The sequence below is a fragment of the Manduca sexta genome, chromosome 22 (assembly GCF_014839805.1).
Source record: "Manduca sexta isolate Smith_Timp_Sample1 chromosome 22, JHU_Msex_v1.0, whole genome shotgun sequence".
NCBI lineage: Eukaryota > Metazoa > Arthropoda > Insecta > Lepidoptera > Sphingidae > Manduca > Manduca sexta.
The window spans coordinates 11,126,563-11,144,127 of NC_051136.1; the positions used below are offsets into that span (position 1 = coordinate 11,126,563).

Consider the following 17,565-nt stretch of genomic DNA (forward strand, 5'->3'; position numbering starts at 1 on the left):
GAGTAAGATGGTTGGCTTTGACAGATTGTAGAAGAGAATGGAATAGAGTAGAACAATTGATGGTATTTTTGTTTGCTTACGGTTAATTTTATGAAAACTTTATAGAGAAATATTAAGTGGCGAATGTTCACATTTAACTCGCTGCATTTATGTAACGTTAAAGTTAGAAATTATTTTGAATTCGTGAGAATTTTCTATGAACTCAAAAAGCGATACTGACGAAGCTTCAAGGTAAAATATCTTTTTCGTTTAGCGTCGTGGAATGTGGATGTTAATGTTTAATTAATTGTGGTTCGTCCAGTGTCATGACCATCATTGTGTTTATTTACTTTGTACGCGTTTGTTTATTTGCTGCGTAATTATTTTCGAGATAAAGGTTAGGCAGCATTACTTGCTATTTTTGTTCTTTGTTTTGTTCTGATAGTACTACGTAGGGAGTTGTACGGTCACGTGAGACAATGTTTTGTTGATGCCTTAGGGGGAGCGAAGCGTCATCGTCAAAAAATTCAACCCCAAACAACAGTGAGGAGCAAGCTACAACGAGTTTATGCCCTGGCGCAGTGACCGGTACTTCAGGGGACATTATGAAGCGCGCCGCGGCTAAACAATTAATCGAGAGATATTTCTACCAATTGCTTGACGGCTGTGGTAATCCTAATTGTGACAATCGGTATTGCGCTTCAAGTGGAGAGGTGAATATTTTGGTTTAAACCGGTAATATTTGGTTGGATTTAGTGGTTTGCCATTTAGTATTTTATGAATTAACTGGGACGTTACAGTATGATATATATGAAACCTCAAGTCCATATGTATAAAACAAAATTTAATTTATCAGTCTACAATTAAAAACAATAACAATTAATTCATATCAATTATCAAATGTTTGTAAACAATGATATGAATAATTATTTCTATTCTAGTACTATTTAGTTTTATCACATTGTATTTACTGTTTACAAATATTTTTAGGCCAGAAATCTGTCACCAAATGAGGCAGCAGCTGAAGCTATAAAATTGTTTTACAAAGAGGCTCGATTATGTGACGCACTCCCCAACAAAGTTCCACGCACTGAAGCTTCTCCTTGTGATAACAGTACAAGGTGCTATACTTTTTTAAAATGTAAAATTTTAATTTTGTCATTATAATACAATACATATAATTGGGGTAGTGTATTTTATATTTTAAGGATTTAATAATTTAATATTGAAACAGATTTTAATGAAGGTGTTAAGATATACAATGATTAATTCATTTTTTAAGTACACCTAATAATATAGGCATTGTTTTAGTTTGTTGATTTCTCTACACCCTTATTATTTACACTATGCAAATACTGAATATGATAATGTACCATACTCCTATTATTTTGTTGAGGTAACAACCCATTTATTTTAGAAGATAAAGAAGTGTTGAAGGGTGTTAATATAATAAGCATTTTTGGCTTGCAGGAGCAAAATATATAGATAGGATTTACGAATTGTAAAATGTAGATAGATATTGTAACTTGACTTTTCATTAGACATTAGATTAAATAAATTTGTATCTGTTGCAGGCCAACATGTACCACGTCAATGTTAATGAACGAAAAGGACAACAAAGAGAAAGACACAGAAACGCCCACGTCCAGCACCACATCACAAGAGATCACATTGACAGAGGAACCACATACTAGTCATAATGTATCTCAACAGAGAACCTCAAAATCTCGTAGTCATAACAGTGAGTAGTTGAGGGGCCCTTTTTACTAGGACTTCTACTTTTACTTAGCCCGTAGTAGGACGGGTCGTTGTGCATGACAGTGAGTAGTTATTATTAATTAGTGGTTGTCAGGTGGGCAATGATGACGAATTTAATATATTTGTATGTGATTTTTCTGCACTCATCTATATAAACTTAAATCATGCGAAATGTCTCACTACTCTGTGCATGCAATTTGTTTAAAAATGAGTACTACATTTTCTCTTCCCATATTAATATATAGATGACATTCAATAAAACTACACATTGAAGACAAATAATTTTAAATTCTCAGTTTGACCACAGACTAACCATAATCAAAAGAGTGTATTATACATGTGTGTAAAATGCATGGTGGTGTGTGTAATACTGTATTAAGTCAATGTATTCCTATTGCTTATTATATCGTGCAATACATTGATGTATGTGTACTTTCAAAAATTTGTGTAATAATAAGACCCCCTGACCCTTGGCTTGCCTTAACTGGCCGGCTAGGGGTGGAAGTCGCAAGAGCTAAGAACCTCAGCTCCAGGGTGGAAGTGCTCAATCTGCGTAATAGCGAGGAAACCCGCTCCGGGACGCGATAGCGACCCGCGATGGTGAAATCGGTGCACACCTCTCGACACCCTTAAGCCACCCACACCGGTGTTGCGTCCTTGGCTTACGCCACTTATGGGATGCCCATCTAGTGGGGGGCAAGTCACCGTCTGCCTTGAATACATAAGATTGAGACATTTTACTTGGCAGGCGTCCCATTGTCTCAATCAATAGCCCAGCAACCAGTCCAGCTAGATCCCATCCATAGACCCAATATAATTCCCATCTTTTCTGCAATAGTCCCTGCACCTTGCAAGCGCTGTCTTTGGCTGTATTTCCTCCATAAGTACAGACAGAGAGAGTACTCGCAAGGTGTATAAACCCCAACTAGAGTAATATATCTTAAAGGGGCCTCTACGTGTTGGATCCGTGTCCCCACGCAAGCCTTCCAAAAGGACCGGCCTTTATGCCGTGATTTCCCGCAGGAAAGATACAACATAATAATAATAATAATATCAGCCCTGTATTATATACTTGCCCACTGCTGAGCACGGGCCTCCTCTACTACTGAGAGGGATTAGGCCTTAGTCCACCCCGCTGGCCTAGTGCGGATTGGTAGACTTCACACACCTTCGAAATTCCTATAGAGAACTTCTCAGATGTGCAGGTTTCCTCACGATGTTTTCCTTCATCGTTAAAGCGAACGATAAATTCACAAAGAATACACACATGATTTTTTTTAGAAAAGTCAGAGGTGTGTGCCCTTGGGATTTGAACCTGCGGACATTAGTCTCGGCAGTCCGTTCCACACCCAACTAGGCTATCGCCGCGTTCAATTTCAATTTGTGTAATGTTAAATAGTAATTATAATGATTAGAATACAGTTGAAACATTAGTGACAAAAAAAAATTAACCCTAATTTCCATAGTGGACATTCTTATACCCATATAATTATTTCAAAAAGTACTTAGTATTCTGATAATAAATTAATGTGTTTTAAAAAAAGGTAAAGAATTGCTAATTATTCACTATCACCTGAGGTGATAAATTATGACACAAAATTAACCTAATTCATTCATAATAATACAGACATTAGTAAAACTTCTTTATGATTGGGTAATTAAGTAATTACTGTAAGATTTAATAATTAGTGATGTTAAAATTCTAATGCAGTATATAACTGAACCTACACATTGCAAGTTGAAAACCTTATGCAATGGCAGACAGTAAATTAATTTGGTTGATTTGTAAGCTTGATGAGTTAATGATATCTCTCTTAGACGGAGCTCCATTGACTGAAGAAAGGATCTATGAACTATGTGACGAGTGCCTACAGAATAAAGTAAGGGAGCCACTAATAAGAGCTTTAGGTGAAGCGTTCACCCAGCCAGCCATACTAGCCAGATGTTTTGCCAGTAAACCAAGTGAAGACTGTACAAATGAAAGAGGGAAAACTGCAGGTAATGCTTTAATTTTTATTAAAAACATGCTGTAGTTCAGAGGTTCCCAAACTTTTTTCTCACGGACCACTTTTAAAAGTTTGCTGGTTCTGGTGGACCTTTTCTTGTTTCGCGGAGAAAGTACATTATCACTATGTAGCGGCGTAAAGGTTGACGCCACTGTAGAGGAACAGATGGTTGCGTTCCTCTTTGGAAGGGAAGATATCCAGGCAGGTAGATGATACGCCGGCTGCGGCCCCTCCCGACAGTTCTTATGCGGAGGGGGTATATATGCTGCGCGTCGCGCAAATTGTGCAATCGGAATCCACGATCGTTTATCGCCATCTTGCGTGATTGCTATGCGGTAAATCATTAGTGTTGTGTTAATACCACATAGGTCTTCTCGTAATTCCATTGATGTTGACGAGATGGCGGTGAGGATACTAATTGTACCGCCACAACTACCTCCCAGTCTTCGTGGGGATGTCAGGCCACTTATGTTCGGGTCACCGTACCTTACGACCCCTATCAATATTATCTGCCTACATTGATAGGTGTAGTCGAGCCATTTATTACTTTACTAGCGAACCAGATCAATTTTTGTGGACCTCACTTGCGAATAGGGAACCGACCTATGTTTGATTTTATTCATTATTCTATATGTAATGGTTAATAATAAGAAAAAGAAGCACTCCTGCGAAAACTGCATAAAAATTGGTTATAGAGTGAGCTAGTTATTCATATTTCAAATATTGTAACGTGCAGAAGTGGGCGCGTTGTGGGAATATCGCTTCATCTCTTTCTTTCGCACGCGTCGTAATACCCGATTTTAATAATTCCTTCTGTGTAATTTATAAAACGTAAATATTTGATAATAGTAAAGAACAAAAATTAGTCCAGTACCCTATTGTGAACCCCCATTTTTTGGTCACGCCAACGTAGAACACTGTCAAGTGACCCATGGACACCTGGGGGTCCACCTGGACCACGTTGGGAATCAAGGATGTAGTTAAAATTTGAAGATTGTACAATTATATGTTTTGTTTAATGAAACTATATATTCACATTTTATTCACTTTTCTTAATATAACAAATTCTGTATTATCAGTATTCATTTATATCATATTCAGTCATTGTATGCAAGTTTGAATCCTCAATGCGGTCGCTACTCAAAATAATAATGTTGCTGACATCACTGAACAAAAAATTCCAATCGTATTTTCTCCAAAAATATTTTCGTCCACCACAGACCATATAGCATGTTATAACTACACGGAATAGTCCATGCAAGTTTAAAATTAATTTACTGTCAGATAAACGGCACCTTTTGCTTTTGTTTCCAGATAAAGAGTCGAAAACGATGAATTTGCCGAGCGATCCAGACAAGGACGTGGACAGTGTTACAGGGCCCGGGTTAGACGTCGCGTCATGTCGCAGAGCGTTCCAGTACCTTGCCAAAGTGAGTCTTATTTTGTTTACGAAACATAATAAAAACAGCCCAATGGCGACGACCATACGACATTAATTTCACCCAATAACTTCAAAATTATTTGTTACGTGGGTTTTACTTACCCATTAAAGCGAGCGATGATAATCAACAAAAAAGAATCGAATATTTTTAACCGACAACCTTCTTCCAGGCAGACTATTCCAAAACGGCGCCCCCTAACCCTCCCTAGGCAATCGCATTTTATAAAAAAAATATTGATCAAATTAATAATCGATTATAATAAATAGTTTTTTTTTCGCAATAACTGTGACTATACGAGATCATATATAAATTAGGTTTTTAAATCGAGTTTCCGCCGATCATCGTGTAGGATTATATTGTTATGTAGGAGGTTCCGCTCAACGAGTTTTTTTCAGTATACCTATATTTCTCACAGGGAAAGTGAACTCCCATTTACTATCGGAATGTTTGCCGGCAAACATGACAGGTGCAGGACATTACGCGTGTCACGGGAATATAACATTATTTATTATATAATAGGTTATTTTTCCGTGACACGCGTAATATCATGTAACTGTCATGTTTGCTGGCAAACATTCCGATGGTAAATGGGTTAAACTGCCACTCACTGTCAATCCACAAACTAATTCCTTTCAGAAATCTTGTCAATTCTTTGTTGCGAAAAGAAAGGCGAACCTGTAAACATATTTTTCCACATTAATAACATATGTTTTATAAGTGTTTGAGTATAGGAAAAAATATCATATAATAGCTATTGATATCCTATCGTACAAAACTATGATAGACTGTCTAATTTGTGAAACACGCACATTTTTCATCACCATGTATAACGTACTAGACAACAGCGGACTCCAAACAGCCTAAAATATTTTGTCGATTTACATTAATCTATTCAAAATTTAGACAGGTCCATTTTATAATAAATCACGGACGTGATATGCGCATTTCCTAACAACATATGCCATCAATACGCAGACGTGTGTAATTTTAAACATTTCCAGAACTACTCAAACCAAAACGCGCCTTTTTTCACTTGATATACAAGTCAAGAAAGTTAAAGTTCGCCTGGTTGTAGACACTACAAATTACTTAAATTACCAACATCAGCCGGAACTTGAATTACTAATTATTCTATACGTTCTACATTTTGAGCCTTGCAATGTGATGTCTGGAAATGGCTTAATATGAGCCTTAGGGCTTTAACAGAAATGTTATAACATTTCAGAACATAGTATTAATTTGAAGTATTATATCTAAGGAAAATAGATTGTCACACTGATACTCTTATTTGAAAACCACGATAAGTGAAAAGCGATGCGCGTTCTGAACCGTTGACCACCGTGTAACACGATCAGGTGGTATTTGCAAGTCAAAAGTGGCGCAACGACTTGTCACCTGCGCGGGCGTCGATTGCAATATAAATTTTAAATGTAACATTTAACTTGCATGGACGCTACGTGTCACCCAACATGACAGCTTACTACATAATGGAGTATTATGTTCTGCCGCACGTCGAGGTTACATAGTTTACGAATGCCGTTATGATGTCAATCTTCTGTTTTATTTGTTGCTTTTCAATATATGCTGAATGAAAAATATATTTTTTGTAATGTGTTTTCATTGATGCTTGTTTCTATGTAGTTTTGAATATAAAAATGCCTAGGATTAGGTGGCTAGCTAAAAAACTATAATTTACTAAGGCAAAAACCAAGTCCTGGATTTGTAAATAGGCCGTATAAGCCGTGGGCTATGGGCGGCAGATTTCAGAGGATGCTCATTCGATTAAATTAATCACTCGTTTATTTATCTTTAGTGCCTTCCATAATACAAAGTAATGGAAAATTATTAAGTATTTTACATAAACCTACCTACATGGGGCGGCGGAAATAAAGTGGCCTACACTTATAAAAAATAAATATCCGGCACTGCTTTTACCATATAAACACGTATCTAAAACTGATTGTTGCAGGTGCCATCAGAATACTACAGTTCAGCGCTAGTTACCGCGTTGAAAACTCTAGCCGATAACATGGAAATAGATCTCAGGATAACGAAGAAGATGTGCACAGAGGATGCCATCAACTGTTTTGTTATTGCATTTGAAGTGCCAGACCTAGGCTGTAGTGATTATCTCGAGATAGCACTGCCAGCGTTGTGTCATGCCGCTGAGCATTTGTCTATTAAAGGTGGGTTTTAGTTATCTTGTGTTGTACCTTTTGTATACCATTATATAATACAATAGGTTTGGTGAATAACAGTAAAAGCAAAAAATATTATAGATGTAATATAATAGGTGCTTTTAAATGTCATAGTAATAATGATGTAGCATCTTTAGTGTTAAATAATAAGCTACATGTCAATATAGCAAGAAAACTGATGAATTGATTTCTCTTATTCATCTCTTACATTGTTCTAAAGTACATAAAAATATAATACCTCTTAGGTCAGGCGAAATTAGCGCGGCTGTGGGCCGAGCACTGTAAGGACAGCTTACGTCACATCCTGGAGACATTGCAGCAGCTCATAACGTTAAGGGTCATATCCACTAACTACACGAGGCAGTTCCAAGTGCAAGACGACGAACACGTCACGGCAGCTACTAAGTTAATGAAAGTAAGTGATGCAAGCCTCTATAATTATGGTCGAATTTATATTATGTAGAATGCAACATTTGATTTTGTACAATTGTACATTTGATGCTGACGCTTACAGCGCCAAGTGAGTTCGCTTGGAGCGTCACACTACAGCAGTACATATAAACAACTCTATGTAGCGTCACAACATATAGTTGTGTTTGTATATAGTGTATAGCGTATGTGTAAATGAGCAAAAGTGCACTAAAGAGTACACAAGATATTTTAAAATTATACCATTTTTATTCTTCATAATATTGATGTGATTGTTTGGTTCGGACACCCTGTATAGTATTATTTTCTTTCCGATATTGAATAAATTTGGATGATACTACAATAACATCGATACTTAGCCCATGAACTATAATTATATTCAAAATTATTATATACCAATCATATTCGCAGATAGTGTACTACGCGAACATGCTAGCGGGAGTGATGGAATCGAACACGCTTCGGGAAGAGCCCATAGTGATACCGAACCAACAGGACCCGCTGGAGAACGTGTTAGGACACCTGTACCCACCGACCTCGCTCAAGAACTCGAAAAACTCGCAACCTGATGATCCCTTAGGTGAAAACTAAATTACTAATATGAGACTACCTCAGTGGTGTGGTATTACGGTATGATTGCAGTGCTGAATTCTCGGTTTCGATCCCCGGGTCAGGCAACGTGAAATTGGGTTTTTCTATTCAGTATCAGTCCAGAGTCTAGAGTGTGTGTCCAATTTGGCGATCATGGGACGGAATAAGAAACGACGGAAAGTGGATGTACCAGTTGCGAGAATTTTGTTCTAGGCATATTCAACTATATTGTGGGTTTTATTTGGCGTTGACACTCAAATATGGGGTTGCAGTGACTAACTTTTCCAAGTATTTTGCCGTAAGGGTTGCACATACATTCTTTTAACCAGCTTATGGGAAGAGTCCCATGACCTGAGGAAGTTATTCATTTTATCTTGTAGCTTGATAGCTTGTAGAGAGAGACAAGCTATAGTAATAAGATAGAGCCCTTTATAGAATTGTGAACCATACCTAGAGCACATACCACTATATTACATTTTGAAATAAGTCTTACCAATAATTATTGGTCACACATTCATTGGTAAAATATTGATAAATATTTTCATGATTTTGTTTTTGTTTCAGCCATTGAATTAGATTTAAATGTATTAGATGCTAGGAAGCCACACCTGCCGTTCGAAGAGTTCTATAATGAACCCCTCAGTGATACTATTGAAATGGATATAGATTTTGGTAATTACAAAACGGAGATTAGTAAAGGTAAGCATAAATTCATTGAATTTATCTAACAATTCGTCCTGGCTTTACATAAATAAATTTAGAGTTGATTTTATCTCCAATATTATTTAAGTAGTCATTATTTTGGTTTGTTTGTTTGTTGTCACAAGTAACCAGTAGATATTATTGAAATTTAATTTTTATTTATTTATTTTATTTTATTTATTTATACACATATATTATAACGCCATAACAGTATCAACTGTTATGGCGTTATAATCTGTATAACTGTATCTGTATAACATCGCATTAGTATCAACTAATGCGATGTTATACAGATTTAATCTTAATAATTGATTTCAATACATCTATGAGCCATGTCAGTGAATTCTGACAGGTTACATATAAATATATTCAAGTTCTGGGATATAGTATTAAGCAATCGTATGGCCCGTGACGCAGGTGCAAACCTTAGAATATTTGTTCGCGGTGTTTGAAGGCGGAACAGTGGTAGGTGGCGCCGAGTGCTGACGCGGCCGCTCGGCGCGCACAGCTGTAGCGCGGAGAGCACCTCCGGCAGGTGTACCCGCCCGCGCCACACTTTAAATATTAATTTGACAAGCCCAACATCCCTCCTCACTTCCAATTTATATGTTTGTTTTACATTGTTGGTGTGCCTTTATAAATAAATGAATATTCGCTTTTGCCATGCGTCATGTCTGTACGTACAAAAAAATTCCAATATATAGGTCCTAAAATGAAAAAACTCACATTTTTCTTGCCAATGATAATTGTAATGTTATAATCGGTTGCAGGTAAGAAGTTCGCGTTCCTGAAGTACCCGTTCATCTTGACGCCGGCGACCAAGTCGCTGGGGCTGTACTACGAGAACCGCATCCGCATGTACTCGGAGCGGCGCGTGTCGCTGCTGCACGCGGTGGTGGGCGCGTCGCCGCCCATGCCCTTCCTGCGCCTCAAGGTGCGCCGCTCGCACATCATAGACGACGCGCTCGTCGAGGTAATACCATACACGTAGTACACAAACCCATCCGCATGTACTCGGAGCGGCGCGTGTCGCTGCTGCACGCGGTGGTGGGCGCGTCGCCGCCCATGCCCTTCCTGCGCCTCAAGGTGCGCCGCTCGCACATCATAGACGACGCGCTCGTCGAGGTAATACCATACACGTAGTACACAAACCCATCCGCATGTACTCGGAGCGGCGCGTGTCGCTGCTGCACGCGGTGGTGGGCGCGTCGCCGCCCATGCCCTTCCTGCGCCTCAAGGTGCGCCGCTCGCACATCATAGACGACGCGCTCGTCGAGGTAATACCATACACGTAGTACACAAACCCATCCGCATGTACTCGGAGCGGCGCGTGTCGCTGCTGCACGCGGTGGTGGGCGCGTCGCCGCCCATGCCCTTCCTGCGCCTCAAGGTGCGCCGCTCGCACATCATAGACGACGCGCTCGTCGAGGTAATACCATACACGTAGTACACAAACCCATCCGCATGTACTCGGAGCGGCGCGTGTCGCTGCTGCACGCGGTGGTGGGCGCGTCGCCGCCCATGCCCTTCCTGCGCCTCAAGGTGCGCCGCTCGCACATCATAGACGACGCGCTCGTCGAGGTAATACCATACACGTAGTACACAAACCCATCCGCATGTACTCGGAGCGGCGCGTGTCGCTGCTGCACGCGGTGGTGGGCGCGTCGCCGCCCATGCCCTTCCTGCGCCTCAAGGTGCGCCGCTCGCACATCATAGACGACGCGCTCGTCGAGGTAATACCATACACGTAGTACACAAACCCATCCGCATGTACTCGGAGCGGCGCGTGTCGCTGCTGCACGCGGTGGTGGGCGCGTCGCCGCCCATGCCCTTCCTGCGCCTCAAGGTGCGCCGCTCGCACATCATAGACGACGCGCTCGTCGAGGTAATACCATACACGTAGTACACAAACCCATCCGCATGTACTCGGAGCGGCGCGTGTCGCTGCTGCACGCGGTGGTGGGCGCGTCGCCGCCCATGCCCTTCCTGCGCCTCAAGGTGCGCCGCTCGCACATCATAGACGACGCGCTCGTCGAGGTAATACCATACACGTAGTACACAAACCCATCCGCATGTACTCGGAGCGGCGCGTGTCGCTGCTGCACGCGGTGGTGGGCGCGTCGCCGCCCATGCCCTTCCTGCGCCTCAAGGTGCGCCGCTCGCACATCATAGACGACGCGCTCGTCGAGGTAATACCATACACGTAGTACACAAACCCATCCGCATGTACTCGGAGCGGCGCGTGTCGCTGCTGCACGCGGTGGTGGGCGCGTCGCCGCCCATGCCCTTCCTGCGCCTCAAGGTGCGCCGCTCGCACATCATAGACGACGCGCTCGTCGAGGTAATACCATACACGTAGTACACAAACCCATCCGCATGTACTCGGAGCGGCGCGTGTCGCTGCTGCACGCGGTGGTGGGCGCGTCGCCGCCCATGCCCTTCCTGCGCCTCAAGGTGCGCCGCTCGCACATCATAGACGACGCGCTCGTCGAGGTAATACCATACACGTAGTACACAAACCCATCCGCATGTACTCGGAGCGGCGCGTGTCGCTGCTGCACGCGGTGGTGGGCGCGTCGCCGCCCATGCCCTTCCTGCGCCTCAAGGTGCGCCGCTCGCACATCATAGACGACGCGCTCGTCGAGGTAATACCATACACGTAGTACACAAACCCATCCGCATGTACTCGGAGCGGCGCGTGTCGCTGCTGCACGCGGTGGTGGGCGCGTCGCCGCCCATGCCCTTCCTGCGCCTCAAGGTGCGCCGCTCGCACATCATAGACGACGCGCTCGTCGAGGTAATACCATACACGTAGTACACAAACCCATCCGCATGTACTCGGAGCGGCGCGTGTCGCTGCTGCACGCGGTGGTGGGCGCGTCGCCGCCCATGCCCTTCCTGCGCCTCAAGGTGCGCCGCTCGCACATCATAGACGACGCGCTCGTCGAGGTAATACCATACACGTAGTACACAAACCCATCCGCATGTACTCGGAGCGGCGCGTGTCGCTGCTGCACGCGGTGGTGGGCGCGTCGCCGCCCATGCCCTTCCTGCGCCTCAAGGTGCGCCGCTCGCACATCATAGACGACGCGCTCGTCGAGGTAATACCATACTGTGTATTAGCCATTAGTCAATGGTTACTGCAACTCTCGCTTTGTGCGACAGTTGTGTTTGATCCTTGCAGTTTTAAATATTACTATTATATGATTAGAACCTATTTATTGGTTCTTAATTATTAGAACCTTTCTAGTGTCGACGGTAATGCTTTGTTTTATAGCGAACTTTACACAATTTTTTTTTCTAAAAAGATCTACATATCGAGTATCTAAAAGTATGGAGTAAAATACGGTATAATTTTTTTTTAAATTAGCTCTAAATAACATATATAGATAATATGAACCTTATTTCAGTTGGAGATGATAGCGATGGAGCGGGCGTTAGATCTAAAAAAGCAGCTTGTAGTGGAGTTCGAGGGTGAACAAGGCGTTGACGAGGGCGGCGTTAGTAAGGAGTTCTTTCAATTGATCGTCGAAGAGATATTTAATCCAGACTACGGCATGTTCACGCAGCATCAGGACTCGCGTACTGTTTGGTGAGTATTTTTTTTTTCAATCAGTATGGGTTATTTTTGTATGTTTCGATTATAATCCATGTTGGCACTTGAAAGAAAGATTCACTTAGGTAAAAAAATAGATGTTCTAGAAACTATTACCCATTTAATGCTAGCAATATTAAAAATCGAAGTTAGAATATTAAACAAAAAGTTGTTGCCAATCAATGCAAAAAGATGTCGCTATAATAAAAACTTTTACCACTTTCTCGAGTATAATAAGATTTTAATATAGCGACATCTATCAGTAATTGCCCAAACAACTTTTCTACAGTATAAATTCATCGTTTATTATTTTCAGGTTCAATCCCACATCGTTCGAGACAGACGCTCAGTTCACGTTGATCGGTATAGTTTTAGGGTTAGCTATATACAATAATATTATATTAGCAGTCAATTTTCCAATGGTCGTGTACAGAAAGTTGATGGGCAAGAAGGGCTCGTTTGAAGACCTCGCCGATTGGAATTCTGTGAGTATTACATTGTCTTATCTGAATCAGTTATGCATAAAAAATCTTAGAATGTATTAGCAGATGTTTAGTAAAGTTTATAAGATGTTGGCATGCTCATAATATTATATTATTATATGGATTATATTGCTATAAAAACAAAATACACTCCTTTTCTTTTTTAATTAGCCTATGTTTTTCTGCTTTTTCAGACGTTATACAACGGTTTAAAAGACATGCTCGAATACACCGGCGACGACTTACAAGACGTTTACTACCAGACGTTCAGGATATGCTATCAAGACGTGTTTGGCAACAACATATTCCATGATTTGAAGGAGAATGGGGATAATATATTCGTCACACAGGAAAATAAAAAGGTGATTTATTGATTTTGGAATTAGCGGTCAATAATTTCGTTTGAGTAACAGATCCTCTTACCGCCATTTTAAAAAATGATCTCAATCGTTTTTTCGGTCTATCTCATAAATAAACCAAACTTAAATGATTTTCGTCATGCTTACAAATAAGTTATTTTGATTGGTTCATTCTTGGAATCTGATTAAAGATTAGTATTGGGATCGTTTATTGAAAACGGTTGTTAGTGGTAGAGTAGATCGGTATCTAGCAGTGTTAAAAATGGGCTTCTTTGAAGCTTTACTATTTCGTTCAAACAATGGTAACGTGGCTTGGCTAGTTTTTTTTTTTTACTTTGGGTCTACATTCCACTAGGCAAGATGAAGCATCGCAAGTGCGAGAGTGTGTGATCGATGCTTGAGACTTTTATTGTCCACTTCGCCTTGCCTCTCAGACATTAGTCGGTATTTTTTCTTGGCTCGAGCCAAGACTTAACCGTGAGACAAATTCATTAAACATGAATATGGATGGCTTGCAACATTGCATCCTTTGCTGGCCTACGAGAGGATTCATAAGGCATACTCGCGAGATTGTTTATCTGTATTTTCCCAAAGTATTTAGAATTAACTTCTAGGCTTAATGTTTGTTGTAATTACAGGAATTCGTAGACATGTATGCAGATTTTTTATTAAACATATCCGTGGAGACGCAGTTCAGAGCGTTTCGTAGAGGGTTCCTAATGGTGACAGACGAGAGTCCACTCGCTGTGTTATTCCGGCCTGAAGAAGTTGAAATGCTAGTCTGTGGTAGTAAGGTATGTGTTTCTTTTCGTTATTTGAAAGAATTTTGTTTTTGGACGAGAATTTTATTGTTGTATTGAACCCAACATACCGTTCAGACGCCCTCCTCGGCTGGGCGGTAGTTATAACACACTTCTTCCGTGAAAACAAAAAGAAGGTAATCAGGGGCCTTATTCTCTATCCCGCACGTTATTTTGACAGTGTGTAACAAGCACGTAACACAACGCATCATGTTTAGGAATTAGAAATTTGGCTTACAGAATACCATTCCACACACATTTCTCGAAGATAACATGACACGGCCGCGTTACGCGTTTACACTATCATACAGAATAAGGGCCCTTGTGTTATGTTGTACATATAACAGTGTAAAATCTACGAACGTTTTGACACAATAAAAGTAACTATTTTTCGTTATACAATTTATTGGTTCTCAGTAGTTTATAAAAGAGATTGACTAGAATAATTAATCCCATAGTTTTAAAAATATTTTACCGATTTGAATAAAATCGAAGTCTCGGTCATTTTTTTCACGCCTAAACTATTTGCAGAACTTCGACTTCAACGAGTTAGAAAAGTCGACCGAGTACGACGGCGGGTACACCGCGGAGTCCACCACCATCAAGCACTTCTGGAGCGTGGTGCACTCGCTCACCCTGGAGGACAAGCGCAAGCTGCTGCAGTTCACCACCGGCTCCGACCGCGTGCCCGTCGGCGGCCTCAGCCATCTCAAACTCGTCATCGCACGCAACGGACCAGACTGCGACCGGCTACCCACAGCACACACCTGCTTCAACGTCCTGCTCCTGCCGGAGTACGAGTCCAAGGACAAACTCCAGGACCGACTCATGAAGGCCATCAGCTACTCCAAAGGCTTCGGAATGCTTTAACATACGGTTTAATGTCGGTGTGAATGAGCCGCAACAATAAACATTTTATTTATGAGTTTCAAAGGAAACGAGTTTTTGTTGTTTGGTTGTTGTATTTAAATTACATATAAACTATAATAAATCTATAAAAGCAATAATACCGAAACATATAGGAAATCTATACCGCTAACTAAGCTATGTTAAGTCGTCGATATATTTTTGTAATTACAATATGTTCCATGGCTTTGTGTGGAATGACTGTTTTATTGTACATTTTGTAACGTTTATGGCTATTTAGTATTATGGCTGATTTATAGATGTAGAAAAAGTAGTTGTTTGCACCACATGTACATTGTCCGTTTCTAAATTTTGAGATACGTAGATGGTTTTATAATTATTGAAAATTATGCGAATAAACGTTAGGAAAGCAACGGATTTAGATTGTTTTAAATGAAAGTAATGGTGCAGCTTAGGGTTGCTCAATGACAATTTTTTATTGAAGTCCAACTTCAATTTTAAATTAACCTTTTAACTGTGTTCAAAAAACATATCCAATAATCATTAATTTGATAGTCACAATCGTTAATCTGGCAACCCTAAAAGATACATCTATGTCCGACAACCCTATCTTCACTATCACTGCCCCGTTAATGTTCGTGTGTACGTTTAGTAGGATAGTATAGTGTTTATAGTGTTGTCTACAAGGCGATGAAGCTGTTGGGTTCCTCGGTCTTGAGACGCAGGTCGTGCACCACCAGCGGGAAGGGGCGGCGGCACGGCGGCGACGGCGGCCGCGGCGTCAGCGCGGTCTCCATCGACGGCCGCCGGTAGTACGGACGTCTAGAACGATACATTGTTTAAAGGTCGATAAAAGGAACTAGTCTCTTCCAGTTCTTATCTCTAAATTATAATAAAATTTTAGCTATAGGAATTTACCTATGAATACAGAGTAGACGAGTTTCTGCATGTAACACAAATAAAATACAAAAGACAATGTTCTAGCTTTTGAACAGATCGAATTAGTGAGAGTGACTGGTCAGTCGAATTATAGAGCTAGAACTTGAGTGACGGTAGAGGTACAAATTTTATGAGATCAAAATTGAATGAAAGTAAGAAATCAACGTCAAATTACTTCGCTTAGTTTAAGTGGAACCAAAAAGACCACAACCGTTGTCGAAATGCAACCGCATGCGTTGCCTACGCACCGCGTAAGAATAACGCCAGTGTTACCATGTCTTATCAACATAGTCAGCTGAACAAAGTGTATAAACAAGTGAACTGAAAAGGCGTATAAACTGCTCGCGTGCAGAGAAAAATGTATGTTGCTAGTAAAGAAACGCACGCATAACTAAACGTACGAGTGGCGTGCGAATCGCATTCGTTACACGTGTATCCGCACCCTTGAGCGACACGTGCGGCTATCGAGACAAATCATGAGCACAGATGAACAGGGAGGGGAAAAGCTTGTGTGTATACGAATTGGACGTAAATGTATAGTAACCACATGGGAAATGTAAGCCAAACAACGAGCATCGACGAGCACTAACTGCGCTACACATCGGCTTATTAGATGTCAAACTGATCAATCACGAGTGCTCACGACGCATGCCTCCATCTGTACCTGTGTCTAGCGTCGCACGTGCAGGCGGCGGCGTGGTGCGCGGCGGCGGCGTGGCGGCGCGCGTGGCGCTCGCACACGGGCTCGCGCGACACCGCCCCGCCGCCCGCGCCCGCGCCCGCGCCCCCGCCCGCCTCCAGGCACGCCGGCGCCGAGCCGCGCCGCGACGAACGGCACAGCCACGCGTACGTCGGCGCCGACACACGCTCCACCTATCACGCATTAAATCTTACGATAGCACAGGAGCTGCACGGACTAAGATCGTGCTGTACACTATGTTGATGGGAGATTTTTCACAATCAGTATGATTTACTTGATCACCTGTCGCCTGTTTGATATAATAAAATTACTGATAAATGTTTATTCTTTGTATTTAATTGACAATATTATTCTTCCTTCCTAGTACTAGTGGTTACGATTGAACTTATTTTTTTTTATGATGAGAATATTTAGATGAATAGTGGCTCACCTCAAACCCGCACGTCTTGCGTCGCCTGCGCCTCGGCTCGGCGGGCGCGGTGGTGTTGCGCTTGTGCCGCGGCGCGGACGCGGGCGGCGCGCTCTGCCCGAACAGGCCGCGCTCCTCCGCCATGCGGATCATGTACTTCGCGTCCAGACGGGTGATCTCCTGCGGTCAGCCTAGCCACGTCTCACCCCTCTAGCTACTATCACTACGCGCATACTATACTACATTCCAATACACAACATGGGACAGTTTGTGATTGCAACTCAGGATATTTAATAGAATTTCAATTGG

The 17,565-nt window shown here is 41.8% G+C and overlaps 2 protein-coding genes across 5 annotated transcripts in view; one reads left to right on the forward strand and one right to left on the reverse strand.

Annotated features, from left to right (window-relative positions):
- Positions 1 to 15,625, forward strand: LOC115442144 (ubiquitin-protein ligase E3A). Its single transcript, XM_037441242.1, has 16 exons — positions 1 to 231; positions 479 to 692; positions 970 to 1,100; positions 1,554 to 1,720; positions 3,556 to 3,735; positions 5,058 to 5,173; positions 7,155 to 7,371; positions 7,629 to 7,798; positions 8,224 to 8,392; positions 8,968 to 9,102; positions 9,876 to 10,078; positions 12,516 to 12,697; positions 13,017 to 13,185; positions 13,377 to 13,544; positions 14,180 to 14,335; positions 14,873 to 15,625. The coding sequence occupies exons 1-16, from the start codon at positions 197 to 199 to the stop codon at positions 15,209 to 15,211; spliced, it is 2,751 nt and encodes a 916-aa protein (XP_037297139.1). The 5' UTR covers positions 1 to 196; the 3' UTR covers positions 15,212 to 15,625.
- The window catches only part of LOC115442158, a 14,341-nt gene continuing 12,059 nt past the window's right edge, over positions 15,284 to 17,565 (reverse strand). For 3 of the 4 annotated variants that reach the window (XM_037441243.1, XM_037441244.1, XM_037441245.1), the window contains exons 16-18: positions 17,278 to 17,436; positions 16,812 to 17,020; positions 15,284 to 16,030 (exon numbers count right to left, since the gene is read on the reverse strand). In XM_037441243.1, coding sequence (XP_037297140.1) covers positions 15,889 to 16,030; positions 16,812 to 17,020; positions 17,278 to 17,436 — 510 coding nt within the window. In that variant the 3' untranslated portion in view covers positions 15,284 to 15,888. Of the gene's footprint in view, positions 16,031 to 16,811; positions 17,021 to 17,277; positions 17,448 to 17,565 lie in introns of those variants that run through there. The other variant, XM_037441246.1, reaches the window with a different exon arrangement.

Bases quoted from the DNA above. Each gene is read 5' to 3' on its own strand.
- LOC115442144 (XM_037441242.1), top strand. From the start codon at position 197: ATGAACTCAAAAAGCGATACTGACGAAGCTTCAAG. The intron at 7,372-7,628 runs GTGGGTTTTAGT...AATACCTCTTAG, and splicing joins TGAGCATTTGTCTATTAAAG to GTCAGGCGAAATTAGCGCGG. The intron at 7,799-8,223 runs GTAAGTGATGCA...TCATATTCGCAG, and splicing joins CAGCTACTAAGTTAATGAAA to ATAGTGTACTACGCGAACAT.